The sequence below is a fragment of the Mesoplodon mirus genome, assembly GCF_964341445.2.
Source record: "Mesoplodon mirus genome assembly, chromosome: 5".
Classification (NCBI taxonomy): domain Eukaryota; kingdom Metazoa; phylum Chordata; class Mammalia; order Artiodactyla; family Ziphiidae; genus Mesoplodon; species Mesoplodon mirus.
The window spans coordinates 16290638-16310902 of NC_138980.1; the positions used below are offsets into that span (position 1 = coordinate 16290638).

At 51.7% G+C, this 20265-nt stretch overlaps 1 protein-coding gene across 1 annotated transcript in view; it reads left to right on the forward strand.

Moving 5' to 3' along the window:
• ERGIC1 (endoplasmic reticulum-golgi intermediate compartment 1) overlaps window positions 1-20265 on the forward strand; it is a 107428-nt gene that overhangs the window by 83853 nt on the left and 3310 nt on the right. Inside the window, exons 7-9 of the mRNA XM_082621494.1 lie at window positions 3814-3874; window positions 8042-8142; window positions 10668-10790. Coding sequence (XP_082477620.1) covers window positions 3814-3874; window positions 8042-8142; window positions 10668-10790 — 285 coding nt within the window. The remainder of the gene's footprint in view (window positions 1-3813; window positions 3875-8041; window positions 8143-10667; window positions 10791-20265) is intronic.

Sequence of the window (20265 nt, forward strand, 5' to 3'; positions counted from 1 at the left end):
ATCTCACACTCAGACCCAGAGGCATACACATACCTGCACTGCTCCACCCCCACCCACCCCCGCCCCCCGTACATGCTGCATACGTCCACGTGCAGCAGGAATGCTGATGCCGGTTGAATGCTTTGTGCGTGCTGAGCAGCTTACTTCACAAGCACGCTCCTCTTTTATCCTCTCAGCAGCCCCAGAGGTAGATACTATATATTGTCTCCATTTTTCAGATGAGGAAACTGAGGCACCGAGAGGGTAAAGCCTGGTGCAGAGCCTGGGTCTGAATCAGAGTCTGGCTTCGGGCCACAGCGCGGGGACCGCCTCCCGTGCCCTCTCTCACTCCTTTCTCCCTTCGTGTTGCTTGTGCTTCCTTCCCGGGGCACCTTTGCGCAGCCCGAGTGGCCTGGTCATCGCCTTCCCAGCCTTTCTGGAGGCCCCAGAGAATTTCCTCCGGGAGACGGTGCTTGGGAACAGAGAAGGCCCAGTCTCCCTGGGCCAGACTTGCTGTCTACACACTCAGTGAAGCATGGCCTGCCCTGGGACTGTGGACTCACTTCCTGCAGGTGAATTCACACAGGCTTCACATGCACACCTCCCATCTCTCCATCCAAGGGACTGCTGTGTGGACGTTCCCCAGCCTGCTTTGCTGGGTTCAAATCCTGGCTCCACCACTTACTAGTTGTCTGACATTGGAGAAATTATTTAGTCTTGCTAAGCCTCAGTTATCTCATCTGTAAAATGGGGACAACAATTGTACCTGCCTCATAGAATTGTAGTGAAGATAAAATGAATTAATGCACGTGAAACTCTTAGCACAATTGCCTGGCACAGAGTAACCGGTCAGTGAAATGAGCTATGGCCATTGTAGTTGTCCTCTGTGCTCTCATTCTGCACCAGGCCCTGCAGGGTAAGATGCTGCCGGCCCACAGGGGCTCACACGGCCATGGGAGAGACAGACGTGGGGTGCTCACCACCCCAGTGGGACGGGAGCTGACAAGCCACAGGCAGGTGGAGGGCCGAGGGCCCTCTATATATGAGCGCTGGGCAGCACCCCAGTTGCCTTTGCAACCCACCAGCTCAGCAGATCCTCGACATAGCCGGGGAGGTAGGCACTGTGAACCCCAGTGTGCACAGGGGGAGACTGAGACCAGAGTCACGACCCAGGGCCGTGCAACTCACTGGCAGCACCACCAGAATCCACAATCCTTCCTTATGGGAACTTCCGACCTCTTCAGCCTGCACTCAAGCCTGCACTTTCTCACCTAGAGAGCAGTGTTTAGATGACCCTTTGTTTAACCCTCACAAGAACCCCCTGAAGGATGCTGGGTGGCATTTGTTTTACCTGAGGAAGAAACAGGGTCAGAGAAGTTCAGTAACTTGCCCAGAGTCATATAGCTTGAAAACCAGGTGTGTCTGGCCCCGGGTCTTCTTTGACTGTGCCTCATAGGTTCATGGATTCATCAGACCCCCTCAAAATTTCTGCTCTCCGCCAGGCTCTGTGCAAGGCTCTGGGGTAACAGCGGTGGATAAACTATACAGGATTCTTGCCCTCAAGGGAAGAAGAGATTAAATATAAATAAACATAGTTCCAAGGGACAAGAGAAGCATAGGATTCGGGACAGTGATGTGGAGGTGGGGGCGGGGTACCCCCAAGCCTGGGAGGTCAGGGAGGGCTTCCCTGAGGAGGTGACATCTAAGCCACGCGCTAAAGGGTGAGAAGACTTTGGCCAAGCACAGGACAGGGAAGTCTTGCATATCACCCCTCTCCTAGAGGACCCACTCTCGCACATCCAACCAGTCATTTTCATAGAAAAGACCCTCAAGGTCACTTTCAGAAAAAATGGATCAGCAAGTGTCCATGACCATCAGAATGATGTTCTGTACATGAGATGCCAGAGGCTCATCAGAGTCAGCAGAGAGGGCTCAGCAGAGTCCATCTGGGGGGGTGGGGAGCAGAGTTTTAGGTGGAGCGAGAGACCCACGATAGGTTTAAGAAGGTGGGGGCTGGGGCTTCCCTGGTGGCGCAGTGGTTGGGAGTCTGCCTGCCGATGCAGGGGACACGGGTTCGTGCCCCGGTCCGGGGGGATCCCACATGCTGCGGGGCGGCTGCGCCCGTGAGCCGTGGCCGCTGGGCCTGCGCGTCCGGAGCCTGTGCTCCGCAACGGGAGAGGCCACAGCAGTGAGAGGCCCGCGTACCGCAAAAAAAAAAAAAAGAAGAAGGTGGGGGCTGACCCAGGCAGGTGGGTGTCATAGAAAGAGCACCCACCTGCCATGTGGAAGACCGGCCGTGAGGCAAGGCTGCAGGTAGGGAGGTGAGGAAAGGGCTACATCCAAGGCCAGGGGACAGGAGGAGAAGAGAGGAAGAGCAGGGCAGCCTTGCATTGCTGTCTGCTGCCATAGAACAGGACAGTGATAGCCTTCTGCTTGGCCCTTATGGCGGAAATAGGATTTTTTAAAGATGTAGAACACTTAGCTGAGGATTTATCTCTCCATCCATCATCCATTCAACAGGTAATTATTGAGCACCTACTATGTGCCAGGTCTTGCACATATCGGTGAGGATGAGCGTAGTCCCTGCCCACGTGAAGTATTGTATAGTCTAGAGGGGAGGACAGAAATGAATCAGATAATCATACAAATGAATGTCAGATAAAACCCTGACATGCAGCGATGTGAGGGACTATTCTAGCCCTCTTGCCTCTACAGCCACTGTCCTCTTGGGTTAGAAACCAAGCCTTCAGATAGTCAATCCCGAGGCAGCAATGGACAAGCTTTCCTCTGAGCTTCTTAAGAGTGCGCAGTTCTGTTAAGTGCTCGATAAACATCAGCGACCTGAGACCAGGATCAGGGTCAGGTCACCCACTGTTCCTGGAGTGGCCCTCGCTGCAGGAGCCTGTCCCCTCCTACCTCTCTGACCTCTTCCCTTTCCACTCCTAACCCCCTTCCTCTCTAGGGCTCCACGGGCTCTGTTTCTCAGTCTCCAGACTCATGTGTTTGCATGAGCTACTGGCGTGATTAACTTCCCACGTTCCTACAAATCTTGGTGACAGTGTTACTTCCCCCAGGAAGCCCTCCAGGATGCCTACCCCAGCAGCCCCTGTTAACCATGCCCATGATGACATGCTCCATGTATCGGGCATACTTTGTCCTGCTTTAGATTCTCCTTGAGGCTGACCTGGTTTCCCATTGTCCTCAGAGGAGAGGTGGGACGTGGCCTTCAGCCCCTGCCAGGGGGACACAGCTGGGCCGGCTGCCGTGAGGAGGAGTGTCTTCACAACTGCTGTATGTTCCCCACAGCAGACAGGGTCGGAGGCCAACAGCCCTGGGCCCTCTTTCAGGAAGAGCATGCTGAGACCCAGCTCTACCTTTGCTTGAGTTTTCTGTGTGCCTTAATGGAAAGAGCCATTCCATGTAGGCTTGAGGTCAGACAGACCTGAAATCAGAGTTCAGTTCAGCCACTTACCAGTTGTGAGATGCTGGACAAATTTTGGTGCTTCTCCAAGCTTTGGTTTGCTCTTCTGTAAAGTGGGCCCATGGTCCATCACTAGGGGCATTAAATGAGATGACGCTAAGTACCCAGGACTGAGTGTCTCATAGTAAGTGCTCAAGACGGGAAGCAAACTAGTGCCTACCATGTGTCAGGCCTCTGCCGCGTCTGTATCTTGCTCCCCACGACGTCTCTATGAGACAGACCATGCGGGATCCCTGTTTTACACACGGGTAAGGTCCCTAGACCAGGTTGCACCTGGCCATTCTCCCACAGCCAGGACCAAGCCTAGAGGTGGTAGTATCCTGGGGTCAGTCCCTCACTGTGCTTCTCCACAGGTCCAGAACGTCCACGGAGCTTTCAACGCTCTCGGGGGAGCAGACAGACTCACCTCCAACCGTATGTACCCTGTACCCACACTGGGAACAGCTTTCTGCCCCAAGATTCCCAGTGCAGCAGGGAGGGAGCGGGGTGGAGAGGGAGGGAACGTTTGCCGAGCCCTCGCTGTAAGCCAACCTGCTAATGCTTCATTCCCACAGCTAGCCTGTGAGGAAGTGGAATTATCCCCGTCTCACAGAGAAGGGAAGAAAAGTGACTTGTCGTGGCAGGCCTAGGCACATCATCACTGCTCCATGAATACTGGATGTTATCATTATTATTTTCGTTACTGCCACAGAATTGTGGTCAGTTGAGATAATCACCCTAGATCCCACAGGGAGTGGTGACCGAGCCAGAATTCATCCTGGCCCCAAGTGGCACCGTGAGAACAGGGCTGTGGGTGGCTCAGCCAGATCTGGCCACCTGGGCTGCCCCCCACCCCACCCCCTCCTCCTGCTTCAGCCCCTCCCACCCACGAATGGCCCCTCCCTGAGCCTCCTCCCTGCTGGGCTCCCTGGCACCTTGGCCCAGATTCAAGAGCAGGCCACGTCTTTACAGACCTGCAGAAGAGCACACATACTACACACCTGTGCAGACGGACATGGGGCCTTGCACGGAATGGGCCTGGGAGGTCTGTCTGCTCAAGCGGATCCACCCACTGGGTCCTGTAGGACAGGTTACCAAGACTTTTCTTATTTCCTCACCTGAGCTCACCTTTTCACCCATATGTCCTTAATCATTTCTTAAAATACATTCACAGGCAGACCTCGGAGACATTATGGGATCAGTTCCAGGCCACCTCAGTGAATATTGCAATAAAACAAATCACATGAATTTTTTGGTTTTCCAGTACATAGGAAATTTATGTTTATACTACACTGAAGTCTATTTAGTGTGCAGTAGCATTGTCTTTAAAAACAATGTAAATACCTTAATTTAAAAATACTTTATTGCTAAAAAATGCTAACCATCATCTGACAACACAGGGTTACCACAAACCTTCAATTTGTAAAAAAAAAAAACAACAAAAAAAACCCCACAGTGTCTTTGACGGGCAATAAAGTGAAGCAATGAAACGAGGTGTGCCTGTACTCTCTACCAGTCTAAGCATGGAATGGAATTGGGATAATCCAAGCAAAAGAGAACTATCCTCCATGACCTGCCCCAACAAATCAAGCTTCTCATTTCTCCGTGTCGCTGGGAATCCCTGCCCATGAGCAGAAGTCATTTTTTCCAAGCAGCTTACCTTCTGATTTTTGTGCCTGGTGTTATATCATAACCACAATTCGTGTACAGTTTTTCCACTGGTAATGGAGGCACGGTTGCCCATCTAGCAGCTCTGCTGTGCTTTAAGGCACTGTCTTTTCATGGAAAATGTCTGTGGTTTCTACATTTTCACCATTGCAGTAACGCCTCTGATATTTACAAGACTTGCTTTACATTTACCGTATTGCTTCCCAGCTGGGTCCGTACCCACTCATGCTGCTTCCTGCAGTGTGTCAGTGTGTAACTGCGCCCCCTGGTTTTCATGCAGGTGTCTGATTATACTGGAGGGAGACGATTCTTCTTATGGTGGGGTGTTCATCGTGGTTCTGTGTGCGGGCAGCGTGTTGTCCCAAGGGGCCTGTCCCCACCTGCTTGCAGTTAGCCTGGACCTCTCAGCTGCCTGATATTGGAAGAAGATCAAGCTAGGAAGGCCCCAGGGTGTGCAAGCTGATGGAGGGTGTGGACAGAAAACCTTTCCTGCTCCCGGGCTACTGACGAAAGCCATCTCAGGCTGGCTTCAGTGGAAAGAGAGATGCATGAGATGCACCAGACAGCCGGGGTAGAGCGGGCTCTCATTTCCTCAGCTCTCAAGCCTGGTACCCCCCCACCCCGTCCCCGCCGCTTGTCCCTCTGCTCCCAGGTCCCCCATGGGGGGCTGCTTCTTATCATTCAGGTCTCAGCTCAAATGCCACCACCTCAGAGAGACCCTCCCTGACCACCTTTTGTACAGTAACCCCCATGCCTAGCAACACACCTGTTTTTCTTCCTAGCACAGACCACTCTGTTTGAAGATACTGGCAGTGACTCTGTTGTACCAAAGGCCTTAAAACTGGTCATTGCCTTTGAGTCATCAATTCTACTTAGAGGAGAGTAAGCTAAGGAAACAAATAAGAGAGTGTGCAAGGATTTAGGAAAATAATGGTCATTTAGGTAATTGTTTATAAGAGTGAAAATGAGCCACAGCGTCAGTGTCTGGTCCCAGGGGCCTGGTTGAGCACACTGTGCATGGCCTTGCTGGGGGATGAGTGCAGTGACTGTGATGTGTCAGAACCTCACTGGTGTTCAGGCAGCAAGCAGCTATTGAGCACCTGCTATGTGCCAGGCTCTGCGCAAGGGGATATGGCGATGGATAAAACCAATGCTGTAGACCTTACGCTGTATCTTAGACCTGAAACAGTGTCCGTGGTGTTCAGTTCTCAGAAGAAGGTTCAGTATGATCCAGTTTTATATTTATGTTTAGGGAAATAGAAATATAAGTATGAATAGAAGTCTAGCAGTGTATACATGAGAATGCGAATCTCCAATTTTCTGTGCAAGGTGGCTTTGTGGGTGATATTTTTTTTCTTTACAATCATCTGTGTGTTTTATAAATTTGAACAGAACTATTACAGGTGTGATTTTCATAAGGCATTCACTCTCTCGTTCCTTCAGGTTTTTAACGCAGGGCCATGGGCATTTGGAACTCCGTATTTCAAGTGTGGTCTCTGTGCTCCTGGCTTAAAACGCAGATTCTGAGCCCCACCCCACACCCACTGAACAGAACTCTTGGGGTGAGGCCCGGGTGTCTGCCTTTTAAATCCTAGGTGGCCCTAGTGCTCCTGAAATCTGAGTACCGGCGGGGTTGAGCAGAGGGATGCTGGGGTCTTCATGGGCTTAGCCCTGAGGCTGCAGGACTTTTCCCAGGTGTTCAGAGGAGTCAGGTCTCAAGAGGGTTCAAGAAACACCGCCCTTTCCTTACCAAGACACAGTGTTGGCAGGAAGAGGCTGTGAACACCGTCTACATCCCCTACCCTTTCACAGAAGATGAGTCCAAGGGCTCAGGACTGACTCAGCCAGGAGACCAGGATTAGAGCCCACAAGCCTGAATTTCTGTGTTGTTTAGCTGCGTGGTCCCTGACCCGAGATTCTAGAAGGCAACAGTAGAGGGGCCTGAGAGCTTCTCCCAGCATCCCAGAAGGCCCAAGGGAATATCACCTTTCCCGGGATGCTATTTAGCAGCTTTGGGCCAGCATTCTATCAGCCTAGTGTTTGATTCTGGTTACCTCATGCTTATCAGAAGCTGATTCATCTGTTCTTCTATTCATGCCTCTGTCCAGTCAGCCCTCCATCCATTCATTCATTCAATAGGCATTTGCCACTGTCCACTTCGTACCAGGCCTTGCGCAGGGTTCTAGGGACACAGAGATGAGTAAGGCTCAGTCCCTGCCCTCCGCAGCCTCCCCCATCCAGTGGGGAAGGGGTAAGAGTTACAGTGGAATATGACAGGACCAGGTGGAGGAAGAACTAATCTCCCATTAATTGAAAATGGGGAAAGAAATTAATCAGTCATTATAGATAGGTGCAGTTTTTCTGGTTGGTGGATTCTTTTTTAAAACTTGAACCCAGTTTTTTCCAAAAGTAACAATATTCAAACAGGATGAGAGGGTGCACAACAAAATGTGACCTTTATCAAATCCTGCCTCCTATCCCGCCCCCCACCAGAGGCTAAAGCCGCTAATAGTTTCTTGGGCATCTTTTCAGAAAATTCTTCACGCAGGTAGAGGAGTGAGTCTTCCCTGCCCCCAATACATGGAAACATGTTATTCACCCTGGTCCCTAACTTAGTTCTTTGCACTCAATGATACCCCCTTGGAGAGTGAACTCTTCCTCACCCCCTCCTCAGCAGCTGCCCTGTTGATGGACATTAGGGTTGTTACTAGAATTTACCATTATATACAGTGCAGGAGTAAAGATCCTGACCGATGGAGTCTTTCAATTCCTGGTGCCCAAAGGGAGAAATGAAGAGGGGTCGTTTGGTGGTGAAACTGTGCAGACTGAGAACCTCCCCACACCCCGCAATGGCAAGCAGGTTTAGGGTTGAAACGAGCTGCCGGCCGGGCAGTACCCGTCCCCCTGCCTCATGCTGCTGTGTCCTTCCCGCAGCCCTCGCCTCCCATGACTACATCTTGAAGATCGTGCCCACGGTTTACGAGGACAAGAGTGGCAAGCAGCGGTACTCTTATCAGTACACGGTGGCCAACAAGGTACACGGGTGGCAGCTGCGTGCAATCGCGCCCTCTGCTGGCTGAGAGCCGCGGTGACAAGTGTCTGGGCGCGATCTCCTCTGATTCCCTTCAACGGGCCTTTCCTGGAGGAGTGATCTACCCTGGGTAAAGATGGGAAGCCAGTCTCAGAGTCAAGGGGAAGAAATCGAACCGGGACATAGGGTGTGATCTGTTGGAGAAAGAGCAGGCAGGTGGCCTGTCCCAAAGGTCTAGGGCTTGCAGACATCTCCACCGCCCTGTATCTGGCCCTGATCATTCAGGCACGGGACCCTGATTGGTTAGCACACGACAGATGCTCTGGCTCGTGGGGCACAAGCTCGTTATCCAGAATCATTAGGCTCTGGAATTACACCAGATGGCTGTTGGTTAACAGGTATGTCCCAGGACCTCAATACTCAAATTCACGGAGATGCAGGCAGGCCTTGGTGGGAAGCAAAGCACAGTCAGAGCCAGCAGAATGGGGTGACAGACAGTGGTTTCAAGCCAAGACAGCCTCAGTCTCCCTGGAAATGACCCTGCCATGGGACATGAATGCCTGAAGCCCATTGGTTGAGGCACCCCCAATAGACCCCTTTACACCAGGACTCTCCTTCTTTTTCTGTTCCAGGACTGCCCAGACCCCTTAAGGTGATATATTGTTTGGCTCTAATAATAATAATAGTAAGAGTAGTAGCTATCATTTATGGATTGCTTACCGTGGGCTGCACATTATGCTAAGCTCTCTACCTCCATCATCTTTTTCAGTCATCAAGACAGCTCTGACATTGGGACTATTATTGTCCCCATTTTACAGATTTGGCCACTGAGGCACTGAGAGGTGGTCCTGGAGCTATAACATGGCTGAATGGGGATTAGAACCAGCTTCTCCTCCAGCTCCAAAACCTGGTCTCTTGATCACATCACCTGTTCAGTCTGAACCAGGGGCCTCTGAGCCTGCCAGGCTGGGAGCTACTCTCTCCTGGGTGACTTGGGGTCCCTCTACTCTGTTCCACCTGCACTGATGCTCTGGTGTAACTCTCCGAGGCAGAGGGGTCCTGTTTCTTGGAGGGCATCTCACTGGAACCCTCAAGTGCTGACGGCATCTGACAAATGGGAGAAAGTGGAGGCAGGGTGAACAGAAAGAGTGTGGGCTGTGGAGCAAACTTCCGTTTCAAACCTGGCTCGGTCACTCACTAGCTCTGTCACCTGGGACAAGTCACATAACCGCTCTGTGCCTCAGTTTACTCATTTGTAAAACGGGGATGGTGCCCACCTCATAGGTCGGTGTCAGATGAGGCAGTGTTTTTAAAACCACCGAACCTACAAAGAAGGCTTTGGCAAATGGTACCTACTGCTGCTATTTTTTATTGTTTTCCTCTGTCCCTCAGCTCTGGGCTGTGACCCAGACAGTCACCCTGCCCCATGAGCTCTCCCTGGGGAAAGCTGATCTTGTTTTGCCCAAGGCTCCTTCCCTTGAGGCTTTGGCAAAGGCCCAGCAGCCAGGACAGCTTGCTCAGCTCTCTCTGTGGCCTCAGCCCTGGCCTGCACTGTGAGCACGTGAGGCTGCGCCCATCGGGGCCAGTGGCAATCCAACAGAGGAGGCAAGTTTCAGGGCTGTCCTTAAAGAAGCTGCAAGGCTTGGGCCTTAGCATTTGGGGTTGGGGCTGAAGTCTGGTCTCCAGTTGCTGAGGACAAATGAGACTAACCGAGAGGTGTTCAGCATCCTGAAGTGGGTACACTGTTAATTCAGCCCCTTGGCATCCTTGGAGTCCTGGCCAGTGCCTTCTGAGGAAGGCTTGTGGTGGGGCTGTGCCCTCTGACTTTCCAGTTCTGTGTTCCTTCTTTGAAGATGCTTACTCCCCACATCTCTCTCTCTCACACACACGCACACACACACCCCTCAGGATGTCATGAGGACTGTCCCCTCCTTGCCAAGCTGTCCAGGCACCTCTGGGGAGATTGGGCCATTCGTTCATGGTGCTGCAGTATTGCACATATTTTTTTACATGCCTCCTTCTCCAGACTGTGGGTCCCTCTGGGGATGGGGCAGGGCGTACTCCCCTCAGGGTCCCCAGCAACCAGCAAGGGGCCAGCACACAGGAGAGGTGCTCAGTGAACTATCACTGAATAAACAAATGGATTCTGCATGGCCCAGGAGTTGAAGGGAGAAATAGGCCTTTACTCAAACTGAGCCCATTCACACTTGTCCTTTGACAGCCCTGCTCTCCTATTTTGATTCTGGTGCTGCTTCCAAGGTCATGCAGTCCATTTCCAAGCAGCCCAAAGGGTGCAAAATGCTCCCAGTGAATGGTGGCCATCCAGATGCTGATGGCAGAGTTACTGGGGGGAAGGGTGTGAGAGGAGGGGTCCGTGGAGCCTGGCTCTGCAGGGGGAGGGAGGGAGAAGAGCCCGTTCTTGTGGGTTTCTGGGGACCCTCTGCCACCCATCCTCCCCATCCCCCATGCGACAGGGTTTGAGCCTGAGTCTCACATCTCCAACCCCTGTTCGCTCTTCTTCCACCCCAGGAGTACGTCGCCTACAGCCACACTGGCCGCATCATCCCTGCCATCTGGTTCCGCTATGACCTAAGCCCCATCACGGTCAAGTACACGGAGAGACGGCAGCCTCTGTACAGGTTCATCACCACGGTGAGTGGGCGGGGTGCCTGCTGTGAGCATCCCAACCGGTTCTCCAAGAAGCAGGATGCAGCCCACAGGGCTAGGGGCTCAGCCTGTCCACACAAGGCTGGGACCTCTAGGATGTTTAGAAATGTCATCAGAAGCACATCAATATCGATGGCATTTCATCAAGAAACTCTTTTCCAGATGGGAATGCCACTCAATCGTTCCTTAAGCAATTCCATCTTTATATGGCTCAGTTAGATGTTCCTGATTTTCTCCAGTTTTTTATTTTTATGGAAGTTATTCTTAGCAGGGCTTATCCTTTTCTGTGTAAGTTTTACAGTGAAGATTTCACTCATTTTTTTCCATGTTTATTTTCTAACTCTAGCTGCTGATACTGTCAGGTTTTTTTTCTTTCTTTCCTTCCTGCCTGTTCTCTTTTTTCTTTTTTGCCTTGTCTCCACCAAGTGCAATCTTCTGTGACGCAGCTTCAAGCTGATGTCAGTTTTCTTTGATGCTGACTATTTCTATCAAGTACTATCCTGGCTTCCTATTGAAAATGTCCTTGGGGTCATAACAGCCAGGTCACAGTGCCCTGCTCCATCCAAGAGGCCTGGAGAAATTCGGTAAGCCAGAGTCAGTGAAGGTGGAAGAGATGAGGTGATTTTTCCCTCCCTCTTAGATTTAGAAATTGCTTTTCTACCTCTTCATACTTTTAATAATGATTCAGAATTAGGTGTCCAGTCTTGGCTCTTTCATTTCCTGCTCTGACTAGGTCTGTATTAGGACTCTGTTACAGAAGAGACAGGACCCCGCATCAAGCTGGCTTGAAGGATAAGTGGGCTTCAGGTATGGCTAGATCCAGGTACAAATGTCTGGAATAGGTCTGTCTTCATCCTGCTCTCCTCTGTACTGGCTTCATTTTCACATAAAGTTTACCAGTAGAAAGTACCTCTTTCTCAGTAATCCTACCCCAAGTTTTGGATAGAATGGCACTGTCATTGGCCTGGCTCAGGTCCCATGTTATCCTTGTGGCCTGGAGAATGAATGGTGTGCTCCAGTTGGCCAGCCCCACCCAGACTGCAAGGACAAAGATTACGAGGGGGTGGGGTTCCCCAAGAGAAAAATCAGAGGCCAGTTACCAGAAGAGGAAAGACTGGATGCTAGGCGGCCAAAAGGCTAGATGTCCACTACAAGGTCTCCATCTTATAATTGATGAAATAGGAATAACAGTCCTCACTTTTCCTACCTCCCAGGGCCTCGTGGGACTCAAAGCAGATTACGAAAGGGAAGCTCTGAAATTATAGAAAGCCATGTGGATACAAAGGGTGTCAAAATTTGGTGCTTATATGAGCCTGAAAATGGCCTTTTACTGTTCTCTGACTCCATAAAAATTTGAAACTTCTGATTGACCAAGGGCACCTAACATAAAGCTAAAACACCAGACACAGATTGGTGCCACACATATAAGGAAGAAGTATGCTTCAGAATTTATATATTAAAATAAAATTTTCTACAAATCAGTAAGAAAAAGTGACCAAAAAGAAAATAGGTAAGGACTTGACCATTGACAGAAGAGACCACACTGGCAGTGGAAAGATGCCCAAGTTTACTAGAAATTGGAGGAATGAGATTCAAAACAACCCAATTCAATCCTATCAGATTGGCAGAAATTAAAGACCTGCTACTGTAAAGATTGGGAGGATGCAAAGCAAGGGGACCTGTGTATACTACGTGTAACTGGGGTCAGCCACTTTGGAGGGATACATATTAACCCTTTGCCTCCAAATCAGGGAATCTGTGAGCAAGTGATTCTACCCAAGGCCCCACAGGGTAGCACACTAAATGGGTCTTGGCGCTGATTCTCAGCCAGTACTCTTACTGCATACCCGAAATTGGACAGAAGCGAAGACACAAGGAGGTACCTCTGTGTGGGCGTGGTCTGCATCTCAGAGGCCCTGGGGTCTGCGGCCTTGATGGTGGCAGAGAAACCCCTGTGCCCACACCTCAGTATAGGGTCGGGAAGGATCTTCATGGCCCCCTTCCAGTTTCCCCTGCATTCCAGACAGCTGAGGCTCTGAGTGTTGAGATCCCTTGGCAAGTGGCTGAGAAATGAAGCGACTTCATTTATTTGCTAAATGTTTGCTAAACTTTACCATGCGCCAGGCCCTGTGCTATGCAGCAGGGATAGCAAGTTAGATGCAATCCCCGCTCTTAAGCTGCTCCCCAGCTGGTGGGGGAGATGGGCGAGCACACAGAACTGCAGTCCCATCCAGCAGGGGCTCCGATGGAGCTGTGCACCAGGTACCCCAGTGGCAGACTCCCTTCTGTTTGGAAGGTTCAGAGAAGGAAACCCCAAGATGGGGCTTGAAGGGTGAGGAGACGTTTTTTAGACTGGTGAGTGAGGGAGAGAGGGTCTTAGCAAAGGGAATAGTACATGCCAGGGTGCCCAACATAGCGTGTCTTGTGAAGGCCATGTGGCTTCTTTCAATGGGGAAGGAATTCTGAGAGCTGGAGGTCCCAAAAATCCCAGGGGAGGAGCCCGTCCTACATCACCCAGAGGCCTTCTCCTCCTTCCTTTGGCCACCAGCCCCTCCTGCACCCCAGCCCTGCCCACCTCCACCTGAGTGGGGGCCGTGCTGCTGGGAACCTCCTGACATCATTAGCCTGGTGGTTTTTCTGAAGGCCCCATGCTGCCATTTTGGTTACCATGACAACCGTGGGGTCAGCCCAGAGTGAGCCAGCCGGCTGTCCCTGGCAGATGGCATCATTGTGGAGCTTCAGAGGCCCCTGTCACAGGGCGGCAGATGTGGGGATGACGCTTGCACACAGACACACAAGCACAAAGACCCCTGGGAGCCCTCGCCAGGCAGGGTGGAGGTGGGATGGAAGTGGAGGCACCTGCTGTGACTTCTCTTTCTCTCTTTATGAAATCAAACACTTGTGTGCATTGGGAGCCTCTGCAAATAGCTCCTCAGAGGGGCTGCTGAAGAGGGGGCTTAGGCCAGGATGTTGTCATGTGGCGGCCGCAGGGCTGCGGCGGCAGCTGTGGGTGGGCTGGAATGAGGGGTGGGTGCAGCCAGGGGCGGGGGAATGGGTGTGGAGGAGAGAGGCATTCTAAGTAACAAGTACCTGGCTTAGTCGGGGCTGCCCCTTCCAGGCTCTTATGGTCTGGAAAGGACCTTTTTTTCATGCCCTGCCTGAACAGAGGGGACGCCCTCCTCCTGGAAGCCTCCAGCAGGCTGCCCGCACTCCTCTCTGGACACCCAGGACACCTTGCTCAGACCTCCACCTCGTGCTGTTCCAGAAAATTCCACCACTGAGAGAATAAAACAGATGGTGTTTAACAACATGAAAGGGATCCCTTTCAAAGTGCCCCCTCCCACAATGCACATTTGTCCCCTACCCCTGCCACTTGCTGAAGCCCCTTTTTGGAGATGGCCTTCAAGTGGGTGGTGGTGACAGATCGGGTGGCTTTGGAGGTGTCACATCACTTTCCTTGTGTGTGTCTTATTCTATTTGGGGGGAGCAACCAGAAGTCACCAAGTACCAAATTGGGTCGGTATGGCCATGACATTTTTTGTCCCCGAAAAAGTAGCAGCTGATGATGATGACATGCCCCCTTTGGATAACAGGGATAGCTGAGTTAAACATCATCCCTGCCCTCGAGGTGCTCCTTGCCAGTGAAATAATCCCCCAAAATTTAGATTGCATTTCATAGTTGCCAGGCCTGATTATGATGAGCTCCAGGCCTGACTCACCTCTGTGTCCCTAGCGTCCGGCACAGGACTTGGCCTGGATGTAGGTGCTTAGAAATATAAAAGGGATAGCTGCTTAAAGAAGTGATCATATAGCTGCACTTATTAAGCATCTACTAGGTGCCAGGTAATTTTACAGTCCTCTCCTTTAACCCTCCCAGGAACGCTCCAAGGTAGATGATATCATTCCTGTTTTAGATATGAATTAATTGAGGCCCAGAGAGGTAAAGAAACTCTTCCAAGATCTCACAGCCAATAAAGTCAAGGCTGAGACTTGACCCCCAGACTTGCCTCTGCCATATCTTCCCATCACCAGCTTGGGAGCCTTCATTTTCCAAAACAAAGGCTCTCAAGGATGTTCCAACAACAGAGCCCCCAGAAGCCATGGAGCCCTTGATAGAACACCAGGATCATTTGATACAATGACTTCTGTCCTGGGAATCAAGAAGAAATATTATAGCAGGAAACAAGGCAATATTATGAGCATGTGTGATAAAATCACAGTCACGCCCATGCAAACCATAAAAAAAAGCAAACTGTCCATCTTTAAGACTGGTTGGCTGGTGGTGCGGTGCGCAGGTTTTCCTGCCCTTATCTGATTACCTTTCACTCATCTGTTTGGGCACCTGCGAAGATTTTCCATTGACAAAAGGCAGCAGGTGTGTGGAGTGGGGGGCACATAGGATGGTTAAAAACAAAAACAAAAAACTGAGAGGAGACAAACTTAAAACTGAGAAGGGTTTATGTCTGAGACTGTGTGAGTTGGGAAAAGACCAGCTTGGTAGCTGGACTGATAAAACAGCCGCTTCAGACCCTCCATTCTCTCCTACTTGGGCTTTCCTCTGTGTGTCTCTCTTCCCAGGACTGTGAGCTCCAGGAACGAGGGCTGGCTCTCAGTCACCTCTGTTCTCCAGACCTGGCATAGCCCGGGCAGGTGATAAGTGGGTGTGAAACAGTGAGCAGACACATGGAGGGTGTACACCTTGGTCCACTCCGCACAAGACAATTCTATTATCTGAGGAGCAGAACAGAACCCAAATTAGCTGCCCTGTTATTCAGGCCTGGAAATGTGTATGTTAAAAAAACACTTCCGTTCTGGTCCTTCCGGACGTTTGAGCAAAGCTAGTTCTTCCAGAAGGTTGTGTACCAGGGACTGATTGCTCCAACTGAGTCTGGACACCGATATCACAGTTGGAACAGGAACTGCTGGTACTTGCTTTTCTAGGGCAAGTTCTGAGACGAATAAGGAATATTAGAAAGGCACGGGCTCCATTTTATAAACTACACTTATTTTTACAGCCACACAGCGTCTTACTTCATAAACTTCCCTGAGGGAGACCCCTTACCTTTAGGACATTTGATATGTAAGACTTAAGAGAGCCGAGAAAACAAAATATAAAGAAGCCATCCAGGCATGCAGGTGGGAACTGAGGGGAGCCTTCAGGTGGGGGAGAAGCAGGGTGGAGGGACAGGAAAGAGCAGGCCCTTTGCAGCCTCCCAGATCTGGATGCTCATCAGCCTTGCCTATTTGGTAGCTGTGTGACCTTCAACAAGTGGGTCCCTCTCTGAGCCTGTTTCCTCACCTGTGAAATGGAGCGCACCCCATTTGCCCTACTACTCACAAAGAATGAATGAGGAGGCAGAAGCGAGTGCCATCTCAGGCCTGGCACATAGTAGACGCTGCACCGAGGTGGTTTTTTCAGAGGCGGTGGGTATTTTGCAGCTGCAGCCACTGTAAAAATGGCAGGGAAAGGCCTCCACTCTCCCCCCGCCCCGCACCCAGGCTCCTGATTAAAGGGTGCAAGTGGGCAGTCTGGCAGGCGTGACACCACTGACTGGAGACCACCACACCCTCTCCTCCCCACCTCCCCACTTCCCCACCTCTCCCAGGCCCAGTCATCAGCTTCCCTTCCACGACAGCCTCCACCTCTGCCCAGCCCCGGTGTTCTCATCCAAGGCTCCAGCCTGTCTGCCGCCGCCGGCATCTGATGGGATTCCGATTCATTATTTATTTCCTCACACTGTGCCTTTTGCACAAGCTTTTCAAGCAAGGCCGACTGGACGAGGAGAGTGAGCGAGCAGTGCCCGGGCACTTAACGGTGGTACATCAGGCAGCTAGACAGGGCCTCATAGTGGACCCCATTTCACAGATGAGAGAAACTGAGGCTCTGAGAGGTCAACTGGTTTTCCCGGCCAGGGTCGCAGAGCTGGTATCCGCCCCCAGGAATGTTTACTCCAGAGCCTGGTGGAACACAGAGGGATTCAGTCCTCCAGCTGGTGTGGTTGGAACTTGTCCTCTCCGTATTATAAGTAGTCAAGAGCCGTGATTAAAATGTCAGGGGAGCACACACACACCTTCCTTTCAAGGTAGACGAGCTGACTTCATTCTCCCCACAGTGGAAGGTCGGGAAGCTGGGGGAGCCGCAGGGAGGAAGCCTCGCCATAAGAACAGAGGGGCATTATTGATGACTTCTGGTGAAAGCAAAGTAATGTGCTTCTCCCCGACTCACTGGGGCCCGCATATCAAATGGTCCTTGTCTTCATTTCTGGAGCTGGGGCTGGGGCTGCTGACCAGAGCAGGGTTGCAGGTCTCGGCTGTGATGGACCCTCCTGACTCAGCGGCCCTGCTCTCCCATCCTCCACCCTCTCCCCCGGAAGTTGTCCCCCTGCCTCAAAGCTGGGAGATGCAAGAGCGTAGCAGCAGCCAGGGACCAAGGGAACAGGCATTCAAGGGTTGATGTGTAACACGGGCAATCCTGAGGGGTGAGGATTAGCCTTCCGATTTGTAAAAGTTGGGAAACTGAGGCTCAGGGAGCCATGGAAGAGGGCCCAGCATCCTGAGTCACCTCCACACCCCCAGCTCCTGGGCTGACACCCCTTGTGTGAGTCACCTTTGCCCCCTGCCTGGGGCGTGGACTTCTTGTACTCCTTTTCTAAGACGTTCGTTCATTCATTCACTCCCTCCTCCCTCACCGACTCTTCTGTCGGTTCTTTCCCACTCACTCACGCACACACACACTCCTTGACTCAGTGAACATGTCCTGAGCCTGCTGTGGGTCGGGCTCTTCTGCTTGCTTCTCTCCCTGGGGCAGTCGGGAAAGCGAGCTTTAAGCAGTAGGGTTGGGGTAGGGGACTGGGGGTGAGGGGTCGCTCCCTGTCTGGCCGAAGACTGGAAACAACCTCTGGCCTGAGGTGCTTTGCCCCCACGGATGTTCTTAGGACAAACCCACCTGTCTGGGCCTCAGCTACTCCCTCTGTAGAATGGGCCCTCGGAGGGCTTGGGACCTGAGCAGCTGTAAAGAATCTGCCTGTGGTGCCTGGGACACCCTTGCCATCCTGTCCTTCCATGAATGGCTTGTCCTCTTCTTAAAGAGCCAGGTAGAGAATGGAAATTGAGACCCAAAGGCCTGCTCTGGGGAATAAGTGATATTTTACCCATTGTTCTCCTTAGAGCGGGTCTCAGAGAGGTTTAGAAAATCTCAGGTCTTAGCAAGAAGGTTGGAGCCTTCCAGTCACCTGGAAGATGAGATTAGGTACCATTTACTGAGCACCTACTAAGTGCTAGGCACTCCAGAGGCATTGCCTGCAGTATGACAGTTGGCAAAGTAGGGACAGTTTTCCCATTTTGCAGATCAAATAACTGAGGCCCAGGAAGGCTCTCCCAAGTCCAGAGTTAGAAAGTGACAGCCACGACTTGGCTTCTGAATTCCAAGCTCTTCCTGCTGCCACAGCCAGGAAGGCCACTGTGGGCTCCCCAGTCTTCACACCCCACCTTGGCCGTGCACCCTGAGGAGGTTCACGCCTCCTGGTCTCTGCACACCATGGAGGCCCGGTTCTCCTAGCTCTTCTGCATACAGAGCAACACGCAAGGGAACCAAGTGTCGTGGGCATGATTTGCTCCGTTTTCCTTTTTATTCATTTATATTCATCTTGGGCCCTTTCCTCCCAGGCCAGAGAGATGCCAAGTCACCATCCTCCCTTCCACCAGGCCTTTCTTTATCTCTTCTCAAGATCCCTATCAGCCTCCTAACATCTGTGGTTGGTCATTCCCCCCCCACCGCCGCCCCCAACAGCCAAATGTGGTGAAGCCTGTGATCTTGCCACCACCAAGGTAGAGCCTGAGTCCAAAGACAGAGACATACCCTCTGGTGCAACCTTGTGGCTACATTTATTTCCCTGCGTTTCAGAATGTAGAAACCGTGACCTTCTCGGGATAAGGGATGGCCACAACTGACCACCTTCTGGGATGAGTCCAGATGTGGCGGCCTCCTGGTGCTGGGAGTTTCTGTGGCTACCATCTGTCAAACTCCAGGGCACGCCACAGCCTGGGAGCACCTCAGGACCCTCTCCTCACGACCCCTGCTTCACCTCACACCAGTCACCACCTGCAGATGTGAGCAGGTCAGGCACGCCAAAGGCAAAATAAAACGGGGGGCTGTGGCAGCATGAAGCTGGCTGCTAGATTTCTCTCAGCTTTTGAGGAGTCCTGCGCTGCCCCACTGAATATGCCAGAATTCCCCCTCCATTGACCAGTGACCAGCACCTTAAATAGACGTAGAATAATGGGGGACATGCAGCTGCATTGGGTGATGTCAGTAGACACACAGTAGCTTCCTGAAGAGCCCCTTAGCCTTAGGCACCCTGTAAGTAACTCAGACAGGGTCAGCTGCCTGGCGCCTTGCATGGTCCCAGGGCCTCAGTTTCCCCACAGCTCTGTGTTTTCTCATGTACCTCAATGAATGTGTTGTGTCTCCTGTTCCAGGCCTGCCCAGTGAACGGAGGCTTCCGTTTGGGTGCCAGGTGTATGTGAATCATAGGCACACGCAGGTTCCAAAGCGTGTAGATGAATATAGATATGTGTGTGTGTGGTTATTTTTTATTTTTTTATTATTTGCTCCATTGCACTTAAGTCACATTTTCCTATCCTCTGATCCAAGCTCTAAAAGCATTTTGCGGTATAAAATCGCCCATCATCTGATCCACTCTACCAAAATAACCCAGCTCCCCTGCCGTCACCCTCCTTGAAAAGTAGCCCTGCGTCATGCTCTGAGGCCGGCGGGGAGAGGCCTTGCCCACTGAAAACACTTCATAATAATCCCCCCCAGCGCCCCCCATCCTCCTCTCTCTCTGGGGGGTTGCTCTGGTTTCTTGGGCTGTTATTACTGGAATGCCAGCTGCTCTACTTACAGCCTATCCGTACAGACCTGCTCTGTCTGTCTGGGGCCTCACAGGCCTCCGCTTAGCTCATCTCTTGGAAATATACTTTTAACAATAAACGCCGGTCCGATTCACACTTCCCTCTTGCCTCTGCTGTGTCTCCTGGCCTGTTCGCTTGGCACCAGAGGACCCAGTATGGCACTGATGTCTCCCATAGTCCTCCGAGGGGACCTCTAGGGCCTCCTCAGGGGCCCTCCGGGGCTGCCCAGATTGGCTTCTTCTGAGACCTGTGGTCATTTAAGTGCCCCTTAAATGTGGCAAGGGAGAAAGAGTGAGAGCTCTCGGGGCAGACAGACCTGGCTCTGCCCCACACTTGCTGTGTGACCTTGGATAGACTACTGCCCTCTCTGGGCCCATGGGTACATGAGAGAAGAGGTGCCTTCCTCTGGTGGGTGGTATTGGTTTTTATGAACGACATAAAGTGTGTCTTTAGGGGAAAAGTACATTTAAAGTTTCCTTGCAAACCTTTTATGCGCTTTGGTTCTTTGATGGTGCCAGAAAGCAACTCATAGGTAGGCCAGAAAATT